The sequence below is a fragment of the Armigeres subalbatus genome, chromosome 2 (genome assembly GCF_024139115.2).
Source record: "Armigeres subalbatus isolate Guangzhou_Male chromosome 2, GZ_Asu_2, whole genome shotgun sequence".
Classification (NCBI taxonomy): Eukaryota; Metazoa; Arthropoda; class Insecta; order Diptera; family Culicidae; genus Armigeres; species Armigeres subalbatus.
In genome coordinates this window covers 221,291,946-221,314,555 of record NC_085140.1, presented here as the reverse complement: position 1 = coordinate 221,314,555, position 22,610 = coordinate 221,291,946, and the positions used below count along the sequence as shown (strand labels likewise).

At 36.5% G+C, this 22,610-nt stretch overlaps 1 protein-coding gene across 3 annotated transcripts in view; it reads left to right on the top strand.

Annotated features, from left to right (window-relative positions):
* LOC134211700 (unconventional myosin-XV) overlaps positions 1–22,610 on the top strand; it is an 86,259-nt gene that overhangs the window by 1,302 nt on the left and 62,347 nt on the right. For all 3 annotated transcript variants that reach the window (XM_062688839.1, XM_062688841.1, XM_062688840.1), the window contains one exon: positions 20,481–20,663. In XM_062688839.1, coding sequence (XP_062544823.1) covers positions 20,538–20,663 — 126 coding nt within the window. In that variant the 5' untranslated portion in view covers positions 20,481–20,537. The remainder of the gene's footprint in view (positions 1–20,480; positions 20,664–22,610) is intronic.

The window sequence follows — 22,610 nt, the reverse complement described above, 5'->3', positions numbered from 1 at the left end:
ATAATCAAATAATAATCACAATTTGTTTTGCTACAATATTGAAATTTTCTTTCTCTGCTGTTGCAAAGTTAACACCAACAATTTTATTCCTTTTTTTCAACATGAATTCCTCATATATACAATCTTTTATTCAATCCTTAAATATGTTCAAATAAAAACGACCAGCCAAAAAAAAACAATGCCCAAAACCGGTACTCGTTTCGTACTGGCACATTCACTGTAGCCTAACTCAAGTCAGTTGTTGACATGCGTTATATTTATACTGAACTGTCAACTTTCACACAGAACATGCTTCCGTATTTGATTTGTAACCTTGAAAAGCATATCGATCAACGATCCATGCATTGGGAAATTGTCACAAAGAACCTGATAGTAAACAATCATGTTATTCGTTACATTATTAGTAACGCATTGGAATGCTCCGATTATGGGGTTCGTCACTTGCGATTCTTTTTAATTCGTTGAAGTTATTTGAATTATGTGCAAATGATGCATGTATTGATGTTGCTTTGCATAAATTGCTGATTTCAGCTAAATTAGAAACCATTTATTGCATTTTCTGTTTCCATCCAAAAAAGAAGCGTAGGGAAGGTAGGGAAACTTGATCCCTTGGGAGACTTGATCCCCCTGTTTTACAGCGAACCAAAGTAGTTTTCTTCTAGCGTATTTTTTAGTTTAGATGCTCTAGACAAATGGTCTTTATGTGGTGAGTTATATTTTGGATTGTCAATCGTATTGGTTTTGCAGGACGGTTTGTTTGTTTCGATCATCCTTAAGATTTTTTAGTGGCCACGTAAAGCCATGAATATGCTAAATGATCTGTACTGAACAAAATGTCAACATTCCATTACAATTTTAGGATATTTGAAATTCAAGTTGTTTCGTCAATATGGGGACATGGGGTGCGCGGCATACATAAATTAAGCAAAAAAAATCAAAAAAATAAAAATTTGTTCTCAGGTTGCTATTCTCGTGTAGATTAGAAAAATATATTTGAATTTTTGAAAAATCATAGAGCACCTTTCTGTTTTGATCAAAGCAAGTTCCTGGAGAGGGATCAATTCCCCCGAAGATCAATTATGAATCAATATCAACAACAATTTACAGACTGTCACACATCAGTAAAGTTAAATTATATATTTCTTAGAGAGTGTGTACGAAGACCGCGTAAGTTTATACATTTTTGGCTGTGATTCATCGGAAATGAGAAAAGGGAATCAAGTTTCCCCAGTCTCTCCTACTGCCAGGTCCTGGTGTAGTTTGTCGACAGTCTTATTTAAGGCTCCCCCAACTTAAGCGATTTCATCACCCCGACGGTAACAACTAGTCGCTACGATTCGATCGCTAGGTGCCGGCATGCAATGTTTCATTTACGCCTCCTTATGAATAGCGACAGAATCGAAGTCGCCAAGCAACGTCGACAGTCGCGTCGTGTATTTTTGGGGAATGCGGAATTTCGGGGTTGAGTTTCATGGCATAGCATAGTGGCTTAATCCAGAACAAAGGTTGGCCAAAACCTCAAAATGCTCTTAAAATAGTTTTTGTGCTTATATTAGAGAATTCAACTGCTGTTCATCACACAGTAGCTATGGCAGTAGCTAAAGCTGGGTACATTGCTTTGCTCGGGACTGAAAAGTAAATTGTGAAATTCAAATGTACAATGCTGAAGCTTTTGTAGCATTGAGCTCATATATGTGGAGAGATTGACTTCCATTTTCCTATTTTTACCTCAATTATAATTCTTCTGTTTATCTTTTTTCTTCCTTCTTTCTCCTTGCTTCTCGATATTTCCTTCTTATTTATTTTGTTTCCTTTCCATTTCTTTTTCTTATTTCTACTATCTTATTTACGTACATACTTGTCTTTTTCCTTCTTCTATCTCCATTCTTCCTTCCTCCATATTCCTTAATCCTTCTCTTGATACCCTCTTCTTTTTGGATTTCTCGCATTTTTTTCATTTGCTATCATTTCAATGCTTCTTTTTCTTTTTTCTTCTTTCTTCACATTTTACCTTTCTGGTACAACAGAGTTGTACCTAAAGGATATCCCGAGCAAAGCTTGAGAGCAAATCGATAACTAATTTTGTTGTTGTGAAATCCCCTAATTTTGATAACTCAGGTTGATATCCTTTTGGTCGTTTTAACGGTTAAAAGATCAAAATTTACAGCAGAAAAATCTTACTGTGATATCAAATCGAAAACTATTCCTGCTATCGATGAGAGCAAATCGAAAACTAATTTTCACTTGGTAGGATTTGGGTCACCGTGAATATATACGATAGAAAACTAATTTTGTTATTGGTTCCGATAACAAAATAAGTACACAGTTTGAAAAACATTTTTCACTGTAGTAATTCTTAACCGATTTTCTCGGAATAAGTTGCATTCGACGGGGAATAGACCCTAGTTGACCAATATTGAATATAATCACGATCGATCATTGGGTTCAAAAGTTATAAAGAAAATGGTGTGTTGAACCATATAAGGTTGGTTGGTTGATTCGCTATATGGTATTTGCAAGAGCCGTAATGAAAACAATTATTTACGATGTGTATCACACTGAAGCTATCAGTACACTGTTCGTCATAATGGCAAATATTTGTCAAGTCAGCATGATATACATCTTGATTTGTAATCAATCTGGAAGATGTCCGCATACAGTTGACAAATATTTGTCATTATGGCAAACAGTGGATTACGGGCTTAAGGCAAAACTAAACGATTGAATCTGGATTTTCATCTAATTTTCATCCTTGTTTTCCTTCATTCATTTTTTATTTCTATTTTTTTTTCTTCCTTTTGTATTTCTTCCTTCAAACCCCTCTAAGACGAATCCAAGTAAAAATAAGAAGAAGACAACCGACGGTGTTCGTTTTGACAGATCCTACAGCGCAGCATAGGAAGATAATTTTAAAATACATACTTATAATAAATTCTTGACAAAATGTAATTAAAATCTGATTGATGTACGACACGGAAAAAGCTCTCCGGATCTCCAATCTCCGGATTAGGCAATTCTTAGTCTTTCTCGCAAAGCTAACTGAAGAGCCAAATGCCACATCTATACTTTGAGATTTCATTAGAGCAAGGAGGATCCCAGAAAAACGTCATCGCCATATTGTTTTCACTACATGTCGGAAGAAATTTTGAATCCAAATATGTATTTATATTACACTAGGCGTTAGCACATACATAGAGCTTTAATGTTTTCTCTGTGGTTCGATTTCATTTGTTCATTTCTTTTTTTTTTGGCATATTGGATTCCATTTGCTTGATTAGTTCTATAGTTATGCAGAAATGTGTGTTTCATTTGTTTGGGAGCCCCCCACCTTCTAGAGCGAACCATCATAGAAACATTTCTTGTCTTCAAAATCTGCCACATGCCAAATTCGGTTTCATTCGCTTGATTAGCTCTCGAGCTATGAAGAAACTTGTGTTTCTTTTGTATGGCGGCCGCCCTTTCCAGAGTGGGAAGGGGTCTTGAACCATCTTAAGAACCTTTCCCGGCCCGAAAAACCCCTGTGTATAAAATTTAATGCCGATCGGTTCAGTAGTTTCCGAGTCTATAAGGGTCAGACAGACAGAAATTCATTTTTATGTAAGGTACACTGGGGGAAGTGGAAAAGGAAAAATCGATAGTGCATGTTTGAATTAGTGTAAAACCAGTTTAAATGATCTAAATGCGTTCAATCAAAATGGGCTATCAAAAACAGTCAATTTTGCACCAACTGTGCGATAATTCATACAATTTTGGTCGCTTGAAGTTTATGGAAATAGATTTTAAAATTAGGAGTTGTTTTTCCACTTACCCTAGTGGGATGGGGTAAGTGGAAAACCCATATTACCTTGACCTTCAATAGTGATGAGTAGTTACATATAACTGAAATCAATACGACAATTGCTCTGAGTATCTTTTATGGAATAATTTCATTACCTTAACGGAACAGATCCTCAAGGAATTCTCGTAATAGCTAGGGGAGGGTTGATTTTGCCTTCTCGAACACTAAGTGTACGTAAAATCTATAGGTTCGCCCCAAAGACGAACTTTTTAAAGGAAAAATGGAACTTACAGGGTTATAAACAAATCAACTTAGTTTAACGAATTGACATGCTGTCTGTATGTGCGTATTTGTATGTATGTGTGTGTGCAAAGCACGTACTAAATTATCAGCTATTCTTAAGCACTTGTCCTTAACCAATTTGTTCGCAAAAAAAATGCATTAAATGGCGAAACTTGTTATGAATAAAAATTAATGTGAATTATAAAATATATTAACCTATCAGTGCTATTTTTAACTTTTTTTATACATTTTTTTTATTGTAAAACATGTGAAAGGCATGAATACCGATTGGTGGATTAATCAGGCATTTTCTCATTTATTTATTTATTTATTTATTTATTTATTTATCTACATAATCTTTATAATCGCATAAATAACCACATAACAATTTTCAAAGCTTACGCAACTATGTACTATTTTCTAACACAATAAAATAAGTAATTTCATACCAAAGTACTATTGGGAATTGAAGTGAATGCTCATATTTCGTTTGAAAGAGACAAATGTCGTTTCGCTTCTATGATTACGAGGTAATTCGTTCCAAATTTTGACAGCACGGGCACGAAAAGAATCTCTCAAATTATTAGAAAGGGCTCTTGGAACAATAAGTAGTAATGCTCGAGAAGAGCGGGCAACCTTGAAGAAGTTTCGGAGGTAAATTGGGGGGTCATTTAAAATTTTATATGTTTGGATGCATGTTCTTAGCTTAAGATGATTCACAAAATCACAACCAAGTAAAGACTTCTTATAGGCAGATATATGGTCATATTTTTTTTAGATTGTATGCGTATCTTACAACTGCATTGAAAGCCTGGTTTAGTTTTTTGAGATTTGCCTTTGATACAAGACCAAACAATATGTCTCCATAATCGAATAGAGGTACTAAAAGTGACTTGGCAAGTTGAATCCTGATGTGTTGAGGAGTACAATGCCGCAGCAAAAGTAGGGAGTGCAAGGCGTTGTAGACTTTACTGGAAACAGCGTTTGTCTGGTTTGTCCAATTTAAATTTGAATCCATAAGAATGCCAAGATTTTTAACCACATTAGAATACGTGATGAAATCGTTTCCAACTTTAATTAGAGGAACAAAAGGTAAGGTTGCACGTTTAGTGTGAAAAATTATAGTCTGTGTTTTTTTCACGTTAAGAATCAGTCCATTCTGTTCACACCACTCTAAAATATTTTGAACATCTGAGTTCATACGACAAACGTCCAATCACCACAGGAATCATAATGATAACAAAGAAGGAACATATTAAGATTCACAGCTATCGAAATAAACCCTGGAGGGAAGGAAAAAAATGCGTAATTAGAACATTATCCACTTCCCCCGCAGTGTTTGATACCTGGGGTAAGTGTAAAATCTTTGAATTTTTTGCTTTCTTGGTACAAACCACTACCAATTGAATGGGATTAGTTTAATTGTATTATAATGGTCACCTGTGATATAAATTCACTTGAAAAAGGGACAATTGGTGCAAATAAGAATTGATTTTATGAATGCAAAAATCAACTTTTCGCGAAACCTAAAATTACAGTTCAAGCGTTAACCGTGTTAGTGTATGTATTATACAAATTTCAACATAGTATTAGTGTGAGCATCAAAGTATATTCTTGCATAATGTTATGATGTGGTAAAAACTCTAAAGTATGTACAATTCCAATTTTTCTAGTCGATTTTTACACTTACCCCCTTTTTCCACTTCCCCCAGAGTACCTTATATAGAAGATTCCAAAAGTACAATATTTCCAAAAAGTCATAGTACTCAAGCCTTAAATAAGAAATTTTTGCATCTGTAGAACAAGCGGAATAGTTCATAGGTTCCGAAAAAGCGATTTTTGAAAAAATGTCCTTTCTGGAGAAAACAGTAATACTGTTATTTGGCCATGCATCGGAGCCCTAGCCACACCCTTGTTTTGATTCTAGAATACCACCAGTAAAAACCTGAAAACCCGGGAATTAACTCTATCTACAAAACCATTTCAAGCTAGAGAATTTGTTAAGTAGATAATAAGAATTTTCGTGTGATCCTCTCACTACCATTTTTCACCAGTTCATGAAGATTTAGTACGTATTTAAATCCCTAACTCGATTTTTCCAGCGACTGTTCAGCCTAGGATAATGAGCTCCGAGGTTTTTAACTAATAGCATGAAAAGTGTGGGTCTCCAGTAGCCTTGCGAGCAAAGACGTAGGATTGCCAATTCGGAAATGGCGAGTTCAATTCTCGGTCTGGTCTAGGATGTTTTCGGGTGGGAAACATTCTCGACCCCCTGGGTATAGTGTTTCCATTGTACTTGCCACACAAGATACATACTCATGCAATGGCGGGCATAGAAAAGCTTTCAATTAATAACTGAGGAAATGCTAATAGAATAGTTGAAAAGTTGAAGTTGAAAAGCAGGCCAAGTTCCAGTTGAAATGTAGAGCCATTGAAGAAGAAGAAGACGAAGAAGAAGAAGAAGAAAATGGTTGAAAAGCTTGCTCAAAACGGAGTTTGAAATTCGAGTCTTTCAACTATCTGCAGGGTAACATTAATTATGTTTTATTTATGAGACTGCTGTTGGTTGCGAGGACTCATGAGCTCATGGGATCCATCATAACCGCAACTCATTGCCCTAGCTAGAAAAATGGATTAAGCTAGGACTCGGTTTGGTAGATCTTACACCGTAATACACTACGTCATTGTGATCCACCGTGCTACGGGGATCTTTATCTGTGGACCACAGTGTATACTGTATATCCTACATGGTAATTCGATTAAGGGGGCCCTCCTTAGCCGTGGGGTTACATTACATGATGAATAATTTAAATATCATAAAAATGCATTTTTACCATGCTTTTCGCAGAAAATCGCCTTGTGTCCGTAAAATATTTTTTCATGTATACATAAATGTAATGAAATGTAATTAAATAATATTAATCGAATTCTTCTTCTTATTATTATTGGCATTACATCCCCACACTGGGACAGAGCCGCCTCGACTGTTATGCGAATAAATAGCAACATGGGACAACACAAGTGGGTTTTGATTTTCAAATTTCTAGAACAAAGCCTATTATTTTATCAGTTTTTGACAAAGATGAGTTCATTTTAAGCTTATTTCTGAAAGAAAATCAAAATCGTCAAAAATCAACATAGGACTCTTATGTGAATCGCGGCAGTTAAGCACTTCCACAGTTATTAACTGCGAGGTTTCTAAGCCAGGTTACCATGTTTGCATTCGCATATCATGAGGCTAGCACGATGACACTTTAATGCCCAGGGAAGTCGAGACAATTTCCAATCCGAAAATTGTCTAGACCGGCACCGGGAACCGAACCCAGCCACCCTCAGCATGGTCTTGCTTTGTAGCCACGCGTCTTACCGCACGGCTAAGGAGGGCTCCCTTAATCGAATTACCATGTAGGATATACAGTATACACTGTGGTCCACAGATAAAGATCCCCGTAGCACGGTGGAAATTATTCAAAAAGCTTTAGAGAAAACAGATTGGAAAAATATTTTAACAGGGCTAAGATATTGAAGTTTGAGTAAAACCAAAAACCACGGAGTTGGCTAATCTATCAATATTCTACAATTGTCCAATGGATATTTCAATAATTTTGATGTTTTTGACACCCTAAATCCGTCTCAACTCGTTTCAACTCGTGGCTAAAGCATTCAATATATTCTACTTGTAACACGTGGTTTTGAAAATCAGTCAGTTCAAATTATGCCATTTTGATAATGATAATAAATCATGAAAACATTCCTACATATATTCAACCAGTCAAAGCGATCTTGGCAGACTAAAGAAGACTAATGGTTTCCATAGTTACTAGTGTGTGCTGTATTACAGGACACTGCACGGGCTGCTTTGTCTCCTTCTCGCTGCAAAGAAATTAGAAAACAACATGTTAAATATCATAAAGAACGAAAGAGAAAGAAATTTTTCCGTGCAGTGCCCTATTGACATAGGTTTTTTGCTTTTCTCGTACAACAAAGTTGTACCGAAAGGCTATCATTTCACTCAAAAATCGAACTTTTCATAGAAGTCTCGGAGACCCATGATGTTATATACCAATCGACTCAGCTTAACAAATGTTTGTCTGTGTGTGCACACGAAAATCGAAAAACATTCATCACTTTTTCGTATAGTAATTCTTAACCGATTTTCTCGCAACAAGTTGCATTCGACGGAGGACAAACCCTAGTTGATCACGTTCGGCCATTGCGTTCAAAAGTTATAAAGAAAATGGTGTTTTGAACCATATTCTGTTGGATGATTGATTTGCCTTACAGCGTTTGCAAGAGCCGTAATGTAGGCAATCATTTGTGATGTGTAACACTATCACACTAAGTCAAAACAAATGGATTGAATCGAGAAAGGCATCGTCACCGCTAGATGGATCAATCTGGTTTTTTTTTTATAAAGACAGGAACACCGTCTTCGACCAGCCGTCGTACAGACTGAATGCTTAACACCTAGCATGAGACAACGGACAGGACACATAACACCCAGTGGACCAGTGGGGAATTTTTCGAATCGTAACGAATCCACACTCCATAGCACATGCGTTTAGACGATTGACGTCGCTATCCTCACGAAGCCCACATTTTTTAATTTAATTTAAGGTGTAACATACTCTTTTTCAAAGGTTTGTTTTTTTTTTGTTTCAACGGAATATTTAAAAAAAAATCGGTAATAGATTTGACTATTACCAACTTATTATTAGTTGACATTTTTTTCAGCATGAGCATGATTGACAGCTGACGGTAGTTTTTTTTACAAAAACTGCAAAGACAATGGTTGGTTTTAAGGTGAAACTGTCCAGAATCCAAATAATTTTCACCTCGCATTTTCAGAGGCACCAATCTTAACAAAGAAGCTTGTATACAAGTGTCTTTGGGCCTGTTAACAAATTACGTAACGCTTTTGGGGGGAGGGGGAGGTCCAACTTGCGTTATACTTTGTTTCACTAAAAGGTGTAGTTTTTTTTTTACTTTTTATCTCAGATCAGGCTATTTTGATGTATTTTTTTAATTCTAAAGGACAGCAAGTTTTGTTCGAAAAATTGTTGCTAAATTTCGAGGAATTTTTGTCCCACGATTTCCACAGATTATTATTTTATGAAACGACCTCGGGAACGACGCTTTTATTGGTATTGAATTTCATGATTAGATCTTCCAAACCAAGACAAAATTAATAGAGGCAACCCAGAGAGTTTTCATTCTAAGCAATTGCATTTTAGCTCAACAACTTCAACCACATAAACAGTTTAATTTAAAAATGATTTGTCTACCGTTATTACATTAGTTTTTACCGAAATCTGGCACATAGCGGGACACTTATGCGTAAATACACCAAGCGAATATTGTATTTCTCGACAGAACAGTCCCGCTAACTATCAGAATGGTCATGTTCGCGTCTTTGCTAGCTGCATTCTTGATATCCTTGTTTTGTGATCATGTGCGGTTCCTATTCTAACAGTATTAAAAAATACCAAAACCCACATGCTTCACAATATTCCTTTTAAACTTTTCACAGTTACGCGTTATATGGAGGAGAGAGGGGGTAGAAAAAAATTACTTTTTGTTACGAGGGGGCGGGGCAAAAACTAGATTTTTGCGTTACGCAATTTGTGAACAGACCCCTTTTATCGTTGTTCGTTATCTATTGAGAGCGATTTCTGCAAACCCTTAGCTAGATACTACTTTTTAAAAGATTTTGGTTTAAATGATGAAGAAGGAAAATCCTTCATTAGGGTTTTATTGCTGTGGGATTCAAATAATCATGTAGTAAATTATAAAATTCAAAATATTACTTGAGATTCGACGCGGATTGCGGTATAGTTTGATCCTATTGAAAATTATCCCATTGTGGCCATTGTGCTTCAGATTTATTGACAAAACATTGTTTTTATCATTGACAAAACATTGCCTTTGCGGAAAAAAATAAAATCCAAATCACTTTAGAATACTTAGAATGCTTGTTGAATAGATTGAATGTATCTGAGGGCAAGAAGACTAAACTAAAAGAGACCTTTTTGATCGATTTTGCAATACGACCTCCAGGCTGCCGGTAAAAGCGATGAGCGATTCTCACCCCCGATGGCGGTATTATCAATATGATTGAGATATTCTACAATTTTAAGATGGTATCTGTTAATATCTCAACAATTCCTTGGAACATAAACATATCCTGTCAAATTTGTTTGGTAGTTTATGGGTTAAATGACCCATTATGGAGGTGTTAAACACCGCGTCAAGGCAAAATTGATTTCGCAGCATTTTTATGTTGATTTTTGTCAACATTTTATTCGATTAAACAACTATTTTCTTCCATTTACTTTCACTAATTATTATTTAATTAGTGAAAGTAAATGGAAGAAAATAGTCGTTTAAATGTGTAACATTTCCCCTAAGACGCTCGCAAATAATTATTCTTAAACATTTTATTGATAATTTAGAATGGAATTTCGTCAAACAACAAAAGGTGTACTAGTAGTTAATTCGAAGAATTTAAGCGGATGCGAAATAATGAATTATTGGCAGTGGCTGATTTTCTACCCGCCGCTGCCACATCCAGGCGCTATAGTATATGCATAAAATAGCCAGCATGAGTTGACCGCCAGAAATTTGTATGGCGAATGACATCTAGGGTAAGACGGTATAATATGCCCCCCCTAAGGCAACTCCTTGATAACTTTTTACTTTTCAACGCAATTTATGCAAACTTTGTGTTATTTGGTAGTCCAGGAAGTCGCAAATGCATTGACTGTGAGTAGTCATATAAAAATATTTCATTTAACACGTAATAAAGCTTTTTTGAAAAGTCGTGAAAAAATGAATTTTAAAAAGTGCCTGGGCAATACGCCCCACCTCAACCAAAGACGCTTAATTGCCCTTCATTAGTATTTTATCATTCCCATAATAAAAAGGCTACAAATCCTTATGCGCTTGACATTAAAAAACTAACATAGGTCCATTCAAGCAGGTGTGAATTACATTTCAATATTTTCCATACAATTTGGAAGCAACTGCTGCAAGCTCGCTGCGCTTGGGTCCAGTTGGTAAGGGCATATCGTCCTTCCTACACTGGGGCGCTTTGGCCAGTGAAACATGTTTTCGAAAATCGTTACATTTTTGAAGATGGAAGCAATTTTATATCAAATTAACCACTGAGAAAAGTAATTTTGTTGCCCAACTGAGTGTTCCAGTGCTAGTTTTGCGGACAGTATGCCAGAGTCGCTCCTAAATGTTGAGCAAACAAACATGAAAAGTTACATCAAAACTGTAACTTTTTGTATTTTGCTATTATTTTCATTGTGTAATACAAAAATACGTCCACATTCACATAGTATGATGGGTTAAGAAATACTTATAGGTACCAACTGTTTTTGACCCTTAATTAGTTATAGTTTTCTAGAAATCAAAGGGGGGCGTTTTGGCCAGGTGGGGCGCATTATACCGTCTTACCCTAATGCGGGTTTTCCCAAAATTACGAACTTTTCATAAAACAATATTTGGTACCGGTTATGTAGGAAGGTGTCCGTTACTATGCTTATCAAATATTTTTTCGATGAAGGTGCTTAATTTTGAGAAATCGAACCTTAGATGCCTTTCGCCATACTGATTTCAGAAAGTTAACTCCTAGTGTGCCGCTGAAAGCACGCTCAAGGTGGGCGATTCATTCTTTTCAACGCTAATCCAGAATGGACTACTAACATTAGGACATACCACAACGATAGGTCGTTTCACCCTGTAGATGACTTCACCGGAAAAAAATGCAAGCGACAAACCCCGGTGAAAAACTTAAATTTTATTATCAAGCGACAAACCCCGGTTAAAAACTTCAATTTTATTGTCAAGAAGTATGTATAACACACGACGAAGCTGCCATTACGATCCATGACAGTGAACTTTTTTTTCAATTCTGTATCTTGCGATATCTATGATTTTCTAGGTCCCATTCTTATGAATACAGCTTCATCTCTCCATGATGAACTCTCTTTTAATACCCCACTATCGATATGACAATAACTCAATTTTTTTTCAAGATTGGTTATGTTTTAAATGCTACTTTACCACATTTGGGCGTTTGATTTGTTGGTATTTTTCCTAGTGGCTATTGATTAAATCTACTTTCGTCATAAAACAAATGAAAACATTGATGAAGCAATAAAGCTAACACAGCTAACCACTTCCGAAGTTAGGTTTTGTGAGAATAATCCACCTAGTCAAGTTTTTCGTATTCAAACTGATATTATTTTTTCCATATATTATTTATACTCTATATGGCTGCGAAATATGGCAAGTTTATGCCAACAAAGTGGGTGTAATTTAATTGAAAGTATCGCCACACAATGGATCACACTTGGAATACCATATCGCAACGTGACACTTTCACTATGAACGCGTGTAGTATCAACAGTCATTCAAAAATGCGTTTTCTTCGATAATAGCGGTCCTGTGCTTCACCAAACATATCACTTTTGATTTGGCATCGGAATGCCACAGCTCGGATTGAATGAATGAAAGCGGTGAAACCTGTTCCCAAATAAAATATACCCTTCGACCATTCGCGGTGTCTCTACGTATGTATGACAGCAATCGCGGCGCGCATTTCCTCGGGCATTCATGGTATGTAATAATTAAACCTTCGAACTACTGCTAGTTTGTTGCTAATTTGATTTTCTGTTAAACATAGCTACATTTTATTTGGTGTGTTTTTTTATTTGATTCATTACTCAAAGTGTACAGTTATCGAAGAAATATGATTTAAATTGTCTCAAAAAGCACATTTTGGTTTTATGTATGCTGGCGGTGCACTATGGTATATTACATTATTAAATAAAATTATTTCGAAGATTTTTTTTCTGCCACTTTTTAGTCCAATATAAATATTATCAAAAACATCCAAAGTGGTTAAGGGGTGTAAAATCGAAAAATGAATATCAATAAAAGTATAATAGTTAATTTCATCGGATTTGTTAAAAACTGATTATTCAACTCTTTACAAAACTTAGGACCAGTTAAGCGTTTTACACTCAATCTCGAACAGAAAAACAAATCTTCTGAATAGTACAAATACCGATGGAGCAATAATATCTGATGCAGACAATCCCATAGTGGGCTACCAGCTACCATGCTTACAGTAACAATTAGCATAAAGGTTGGATGAAAGTGGATTCTCACGTCAGCCGACGTGCCATTCGTATGGATGATTTGCGGTTGTTGACGAAATATTGTGAAAGTATTTGAACGATATCCGCCACATAACAGACAAATAGGAAGTTTCATGGTACATGGTAATAAATACAGCAGATTTTATGATTGATTAATTTCAATACTTAAGACATTCTTCTCGGGGCTCATACGTTTTTATTTGTGATGTTCATGTCTGTCTCCACCAGAGTTGAATATGAAAAAAAGTTTCATTCAAACAGACTTCTTTTTTTAGAAGGATAGTAATTGAATTGTGCTTTTATTCATTTTAAGGGCTTAGTACAAACTGCAAGTTTAAACAAATCGTTTTTTTATCTATCCTAATATCTTTAAAAATCCTTTGTAGTGGTAAACTTCACCCGATGTTCATAAGACATTCCGTTCCTTCGTTACATGCAGAAAAGTGAACCTGTACAAGAGCGCTCCGAGCATTCTGAACGCTTGGCCGTTATCGACGCAACGAGTGATCTTTTTAGTTTCAATTACTACGGCAATTATCTCGAGATCATCTTTTGTTGGTTCTATCTCATTTGTGTATTGTTCTATGATAAAATCACTGATTTCTTTGTCCTCGAAAAATGAAGTTTTTCCTCTTATCTCTGAGCTTTAACATTATCATATAAGAGGCTGTCGACATACCACGTGGACATTTACTCATATAAATTTTCAATAATTTGTTTGGACCGTGGATATTCGCCATACCCCCCTCCCTTCCGCCTAAACTTTCCACGTGGTATATGGATAGCCCCTAAGTTGCCTTCTCACGATTTGAAGTGTATTCACTAATTCTTCGCGTTTAAAAATCGTTTATAAACCTTGAGTTCCCATATCGTTCTACTACACAACACGCGAAAAAATATGCTTGTGGTGTATAATACGATGCTAATGATAATGATGAACTACCACGATGCGCATAAGAGTCCCATGATTTTGATTTTCTTCCAAAAATAAATTTGAAATGACCTCATCTTTAAGAAAAACTGATAAAATAATAGGCTTTGTTCTAGAAATTTGAAAATCAAAACCACTTGTGTTGTCCAATCTTGCTATTTAATCGCATAACAGTCACATTCCAGATTGTGATACACTTTTGCACAAAAGAATCAACATAACTATAGTCCATTTCCAATGTATACAGCTAAAGAATATTATGCCAAATTTTCAGGAAGATTGCAGGTTTTATCAATTTATTAGATTTTTTTTGTATTTCTCCATGTAAAACAAGTTTGAAAAATTGAAGAATACTGACATGGGGCCCTCCTTAGCCGTGCGGTAAGACGCGCGGCTACAAAGCAAGACCATGCTGAGGGTGGCTGGGTTCGATTCCCGGTGCCGGTCTAGGCAATTTTCGGATTGGAAATTGTCTCGACTTCCCTGGGCATAAAAGTATCATCGTGCTAGCCTCATGATATACGAATGCAAAAATGATAACCCGGCTTAGAAACCTCGCAGGTAATAACTGTGGAAGTGCTTAATGAACACTAAGCTGCGAGGCGGCTCTGTCCCAGTGTGGGGATGCAATGCCAATAAGAAGAAGAAGAGAAGACATGGGACGCTTATGTGAATAGGTGCAGTGAATCGCTATTTCTATTTCTAGAACAAAAACAGCACTACTAGACCAAAGTATGTTTCAATATTTCACTATTTATAGAATAAAATCGGTATTACTAAACCAAAGGATGTAGTAGAATTGATGATTTTTTTTCGCTAATGTTTGTAACTTTTTTTTTGTCTTTATTATAGAGGTTTTCAGCCCTTGACTGGCTCACCTCTACATATTTGTAACTAACTTAGGCCTGAACAGGCCTCGGATTTTTTTACCCAAAAATAATATTTTGAGAGAGCAACAAAAAAAAAACAAATTATTTTGAGGATTTTCAAAACATTCTTTTCAAATCCGAGGAGTTTTTTGACTTTTTTTAATATTTATTTTTTATTATCCCCTCCCCCCACTTTTGGCTTTTTGGAGACCAATAGGACATAATTTAAATTGAATATTTGTAATGGCCTTATGAGAAATATTGAAATGATAATGTTTAGGGGAAGATCCTTATTGAGGCTTTCGATGTTTCAACCAATATTAACCGAAACACCGAATTATGTCAATCACAATGATCTCCAGTACAAAATAACTGAATTTATTGACTTTCTAATCAGTACTGTAATATCTCATTTTCAATGAGAGATGTCACACGATGTTTACATATCTGCCCCTTTCAATATCTATAGAAACGCGAAGGATGAATGGCATGCTTCAAAAATCTCAAAAAATATTTGTTCCATGACAGGGCATGAAATTGTGCAATATCTGCTTTATTTTTGTGTTTATTACCACTTCCAACTCGGTGAATTGAAGAAGTATGATTAATTTATCTGCTAGTCACTTTTCTTCGCATACATCTATTAAAAGAACTTAGAAATTTTAATTTTAAAATATAGCACAACGTCCTTTCATGACTGCCTTTCATTTTTGAAATTGATCAAAGAACCCACGATTCTTTCATTTGGTCCCCTGAAATAGAAAAAGGCGTTTTGCTCTCTGTCTTATGACGATCACGACCTTTTCCAGTACTGTTTCTAATGCATTTAAAACTAGTTTAAAAAATGAGCTTTGGCATACAACCCAAAACCCACTTGCATGAGAAATAAACGGTGAACGCATGGTTGCTTGTAAACTTTCACGACTGAACGAAAACCTTACGGGTGAATTGAAAGAACCACATATTGTAAATTCTCTGTGACAATCGAAGAATTTTTCTCAATCGTTGCGCTACATCTCAATAATGAATATATAATATTGAATTGTAATGATTTGTTTAAAAATGTACTACAAACGACTAGGATAAATCCGGGTTGAATGCCGCACGTGGGAAATTTCGGAGGAATGGGACTAAAAATTTGTTTTGGCATAATTATCTATATTCGTATTTCAACCCAAAAACAAACTCATCGCGTGAACAATTTCGTCGAGAATATTAGTCATTAATAGGATTTTATCTCATTAGTTTTCTCCCACAATCAATTTCACAAATTGTCAAAAATTACACATTATGCCTTTTCTATATCCACGACTTTTTTAAACTTGTCTAACATTCTAAGAACACAGTAATATATCAACTCTTTTATTATTATAACCAGGGGTGAGAATTCTCAATCTCAGTGACTGAAATTTGTTGGATATTGATACCATTCCCTCTTCACACTCACTTCCTAGCAGTGAAAACTGAAAATGGTTAGCAGCAACAATCAAAGATAAAGTAAACAAAAGACCTCTCTTCTCATTGCACACGCAGCCCGCACTGACAGTCTATTCAGTTCACTCGCTGCTGTGTGAATGCGACGGCCCTATATAAATGCATGGGTGAATACTATCACTTGAAAGACAATGACAGGAAATTTGTACCGAATGATCATCAGCTTCAGCCCGCTGTTGGCAAACCGAGTTTGCTAAGCTACTCCTGCTTTGTCGTTCTGACTGAAAGGCACCGTCATAGGCAAAGAGGAGCAGAGAAAAATACAAAACAAAAGAATCACACTCAGCAGGCATTGTTGATAAATTGCACCACTGATTATAACACATGTAACATACCCATTAGACTGGCCCAGATTACTATGGGGAGAAAAAAATGTTGTCGAATTCCACGGGGCACCCCCCAGAATTGTGTCTTTGGGTGAGAAAATCAATCTCTGAAAATTTCAGCTCAATCGCTTGTTGCATAAGCTGGCGCATTTGATTTGAAGTTTGTATGGGGATTTCAGCCAAAATGTATAGGAAATACACCTCCGTCACTCATTCGATCTGGAAATTGGTTCTGATTGCTCGATTGACCTCAGAATTGCAAAAACGGCAGTTGGTATGCTACAGAACAATTTCACAGAACATTGCATGATGATCAAATGAACTTTTATATAATTTTCGGCTGATTTATTAGGAGCTGATTTGTGTATTTTTGGGTTTTTTGATCGAATCGCATCAGCCGAAACCTATATAAAAGTTTATTTAATCATCATACAATGTTCTGTGAAATTGTTCTGTAGCATACCAACTGCCGTTTTTGCAATTCTGAGGTCAATCGAGCAATCAGAACCAATTTCCAGATCAAATGAGTGACGGAGGTGTATTTTCCTATACATTTTGGCTGAAATTCCCATACAAACTTCAAATCAAATGCGCCAGCTTATGCAACAAGCGATTGAGCTGAAATTTTCAGAGATTGATTTTCTCGCCCGAAGATACAATCCTGGGGGGTGCCCCGTGGAATTAGACAACTTTTTCTTTCCTGGGCCAGTCTTACCCATATTAATAAAAATCGAAAACGAAAGATTGGGGCGCAAATGGATCTGTTCCTCATGATTGTGATGTTTTCAGTATTGAGCGCATGATAACAATAAAAAACGACAGAGATTAAGTAAAATCGTTCCTTGCTCAAATATCATGTATTTCGGATGATCATGTTATTCCAAAAGGAACAAGTATCGTAGGACGTCTGGATTTTCTGGGCAGGATTCTCCTCTTAATCCCTTGCAATATCTCGGTCTTCATTTTTCACATTATTTTCCCACTTAAAAATAATATCTCATTAAAGTGCTGTAGGAAGGTGTGGCATTTCACCCTTATTTTTGCGGTGTCAATACAGATTGTAAGGGATAGACCCCACATCACTATAATTTTTACTCAAAATGTAAACTGCTTAATATATGGTCAGTCAAATCACATCAAACTGGAATGCACTTCCCCATACGAGCCAATCCAAAAGGCTCGTAACGATTAACCCCAAGAAAACCCAACAACTATTAGGTCTCAACAAAAGGGATCTCAACATCTACACCGGTCTAATAACTGGACACTGCCCCTGCAGATACCATCTACAAAAGATCGGAGCAATCCAAACCTCAAATTGCCGCTTCTGTGACGAGGAGAGAGAAACATCAGAACACATCCTCTGCTATTGCAGTGCACTCACCCAACGTAGGTTCAAAGTTCTCAGCAAGCCCTTTTAGGGCCTGCTGACATATGGATCTTATCCCCAAGGACGTGGTTGGCTTCATAAAGCTAGTCTCGCCAGAATGGGGAGTCACATACTGTAACTCAGGATCTCTATTCATCAATAATAGATGGTCTTGAGTTCAGTCGATACCAAGGTATCTCAGTGACAAACATGTTACTGAGATAACTTGCGTATTTCACAGCAAAAGGGTATATCACAATAGTCCTAAAATCTGGACGCAGTGATCTTCACCCGACAAACGAGGAGAAACTGCTTAAAAACATAACCTACAGGATTTTAGGGGATTCACATAATTAAATAAACATATTGATTCGTAAGAATTTTCGCATAAACTTGAGAAAAATCTTTAGAAAAATGGTTAGAGATTTGACGGCCTTGTATAGGTTTTGCTTGTATATGTAGTTGCCCAATAATTTCTGGCAAATCCTGTTGAAATTGCTCAGCAGATGATCTAGCCTGTAATATTTTCAATTTATTTCAGAGTTTTGTGAGTAATGTTTATCGAGCGTATAATTTTTAGCTTTCTAACATAATCCTAAAAGATGCATTGCATCTCTGAAAGGATTTTCAAAGGAATCCTTTCGTAAATGTGATAACGTGACTGTATTCCCGAATCCGTGAATAATACACCGTGAGCTCGTTAGTTCACGAACTCATGAACGCTTTTTTGCGTGTGAGATTTAAAGAAGAGGTGAGCTTGAGCTTGAGCTTGAGCTTGATTGACTGCTCGTAGTTGCTACTCCATTATGACCAGATCAGCTGTTCTTGCACAGGGAACCAACAGATGTTTGCTTGGGACTAGCACACATCTTCAATGTACAAGTACTGGTGATCTCATTTGTTAGGTCATACTGGCGCCTGCCACGTCAGAATGCAAGTCAATGTAGGGAAGGGGAGGAAATGATGATGCAATCACTCACCCACTGCAAGCCGAATATACCTCTGCACTCGCCACTAGTTCATGCGGAATTTGTTGGAATTTCTGGGTTAGGTTGCAGAGGCAGAGGTCCGTCTCGGTTAACGAGCTGCCAATGTGATAGGTAGGAGAAGGTAACTGATGGAATTTCTAATTGGATGTAGGAAATGAGTTCTATATAGTTCATTTCCAATTCTAGCAGATTACTGTTAGAATACTCAAGTTGAAGGTATAGGAATAGTAATGGAAACGGTATGGAAGTCCATTTCCAGTTCTAGCGATTGCTAGAACATGAGAAATAAAGAGAAAGATACAAAGTAGGAGAATGGAACGGACCTGGGATTGATCCCACGACCTCCTGCGTATGAGGCAGAAGCAGTAGCCATATGACTACCAAGCCCGCATGTGTGAGATTTAAAGAAGAGGTAGTCAAAAATTAAATGAGAAAGAATTTACAATTTTTTCTCGGATGGATTTAGAAAACTCCACTGACTCTTTTTGCTTTTATAAGCTTCTATGGTTTTCTAAGAGTATTGAGAATTTTGGAAATCTTATGACATTTCTAGATTGTTTATGTCAGGTCTGGGCGTCGATGATTTTTTTGTAATTGTCAAGTCGGCAATGGATGTATTGAAATAGCTATCTGGTACTGTTAGGTCAACTTGCAAACAGTATACATTAGTAAGGGTGAGCTTCGCGCAAAAACAATAACTTTTCTGCTTTATGACTGTTAATGTGCGTCCCACTTCCCGAATGAAAATCAAACTACTTAAAAGTGACAATCCAAAAATCAAAAATCACCCTGTCATAAGAAACGCAGTGCTTCCCAATAAGACATTTGGCTCCTTGAGCAGGGCTATTCGGAAATTTTCGAATTGTCACTCTTAAGCTTAATTTGATTTTAATTTTGAAAATGAGACGCACCTAAAATGGAAAAATAAAAAAAAGTTAGCCCCCCCCCCAAGATTTTTTTTTATCAGACTGATATTCTATTTTGACTATTTAAAGATCAAAAAATCGCTAAATAAAAGATAAAAATAGTAAACGGCATTAAACCGGTTGCTTGTGTATGCACGAGAATAGTAGGAAGTACGCAGCATCAAATGTAGTAATGCACATGCACTTGTGTACGTTCTATTTGATACTGGGTATCGTGTGCACTGCGTCATATGTTTGCGAATAGGAGCGCAAAGAAAATGTTGTCATTTATCAAATACGAAATACTATAAGTTTTACCCTATTTTTGAACTGAACTTAACACACATTTCATTGTTTTCTATTTCAGATTTTTCAGACATGAACACCCAGACACGCTAGCAAACGGACAGCTATAGAATCTACCATGGACTGGTCTACGGGAGACTTGGTGTGGTTTGACCCTGGGCTTGGTCATCCACTGCCGGGCGAAATACTCGAAGTGCATCGCGCCGCCCAAATAATCATCGTGCAGGCACTAATCAATGGAAAGGTGAGTAAATGGATTATATTTGGCAGTTCGTCGTAGCGTAACGCGCGCATATCGCGTGTTGAATCACCTTCACTATTCAGGTAGTAATTGGCTTCCATTGGACGGCCAGGGCGTTTTTGATATGCTTGCCCATAGCACTCAGAATTGTTCAACACTTTCAATTTTTTTAAGCGGTACACGCTTTGTTAACTAAAGCTGAACTGCTTAGATACTTACATAACGGTAAACGACATAGAATCTTGAAATGACTACCGCATAGACAGACCTCAATATTTACAAGAGAGCTAATATGAAACAGTAATCAAAGCAGCTTATATCTTTAAACAAAATCTGGGACGATGCTTTTTGGCTTAATCTCATGTAACCTTGTACCCTTACCTTCAACTCATATATCAAAAACTCATGTTCAGTGAAATTGAAATGGGAACAGTTTCCTCACATGTTTTGTTTTTTATTTTCTTCTGTGATTTATTCAGCAGTTAGGATGTCTGATAACAAACTAAAATGGGAAAAATGATCCCAAATATTCTGTTTATGCAATCGACTAATACAGGAGGAATTGATTGGTACCATACCTTATATTATTTCTGAACTTAATTTTATCCAATTATGGGGCGTGAGGCAAAATGACCCAGCTTATAAAATTATTTGTTTAGTCATTTATGCTACGTTTCTGAGTGACTTTTATTTTGTTTTCATTATCGAGATGCAGTTCAATGATTGAGAAAAATCCTTTCATTTTCTCCAATAAAGGTTATAAACGACAGACAACAAACGATGTCCCTGTCCAGAATATCTTTTGCTGGCTGGGATAGAGAGGGAGAAAAAATCTATGCGATTTGACCGTTCTGTACCCAACATGTTTCGGACAGCAGAACAAAGGGAACCGAAGCGACAATTTTTCTCATTTGGTTCTTCCAACTCATCCATAAGATCATCTTCGGGTCAATACGCTTAGGTTTACAAACAACCATGCGTCACCGTTTTGTTCCCATGCATGCAAGTGTGTCTGTTGGAATGACTCATAGTGCGCATTTGGCCCAAGCAAGGCCTAAAGCACATAACATATATAGACATCTTTCAGCTCACTTCCAGATGCTTTCCTAATCGGCTCTGGGCAGTCAAATTCAGTTAAATACTGGTCATTGCATATTTATGTAGGGTAAGGGAGGTATTTTGGACCACCAGTTCGACGGCTCATATTTTGAACCACTGAGTGCAAATTCCTCTTGGTGGTCCAAAATGAGAGCCCCGTAAGGGTGGTTCAAAATACATCCTTTACCCTATATTCTTCAAATTGATAAATTATTTTAAAACTAAACACGTTTTATATGAGTAAAGTAATGTATCACACAATACTGAGTCCGGTTTTCAACCGTGAGGCACTTTCAGCGGTAAACGTCAATATTAATAAGGCCAATTATGTTTTTCCTACACATGCACTCTTAGCGACAGTCGAGTGAATGAGTCGATGGAGTTATAGTTTTACTACGCCATTCTATATTTTGAATAATTGTGCGATGTTTGTCAAAAATCGGACCGAAATAGCTTCATGGAATTGAATATTTTAATCTCTGCTATAGACCAACACAAAATGAACATCCTGAAGAAATTATGACGTTTGAGCGGATCGAATAATGAATGCACAACGACTTTTGTTCGAGTGGACGCCCCGCTAAAATCCATTTTATGAGTCAATTTTATGAACCTCTGAAAGGGTCTTTTCCTCAAAAAAAAAAAAATTTTTTAACTAGATGAGTGTTTTACTTTTGCTATTTAAATAAATAAAATATTACAGGGGGAGGGGTGCTTAAAAATGGAAAAAAATCTCTTACGTAATAATTTTACGGCGCCATTAGGCCCGATGCCCACATAGCTTTTTTTCAACGCAACGTAGACACGCGTTAAATAAACACAGTGATACCTCTTTTTGCGATTCACATCTGC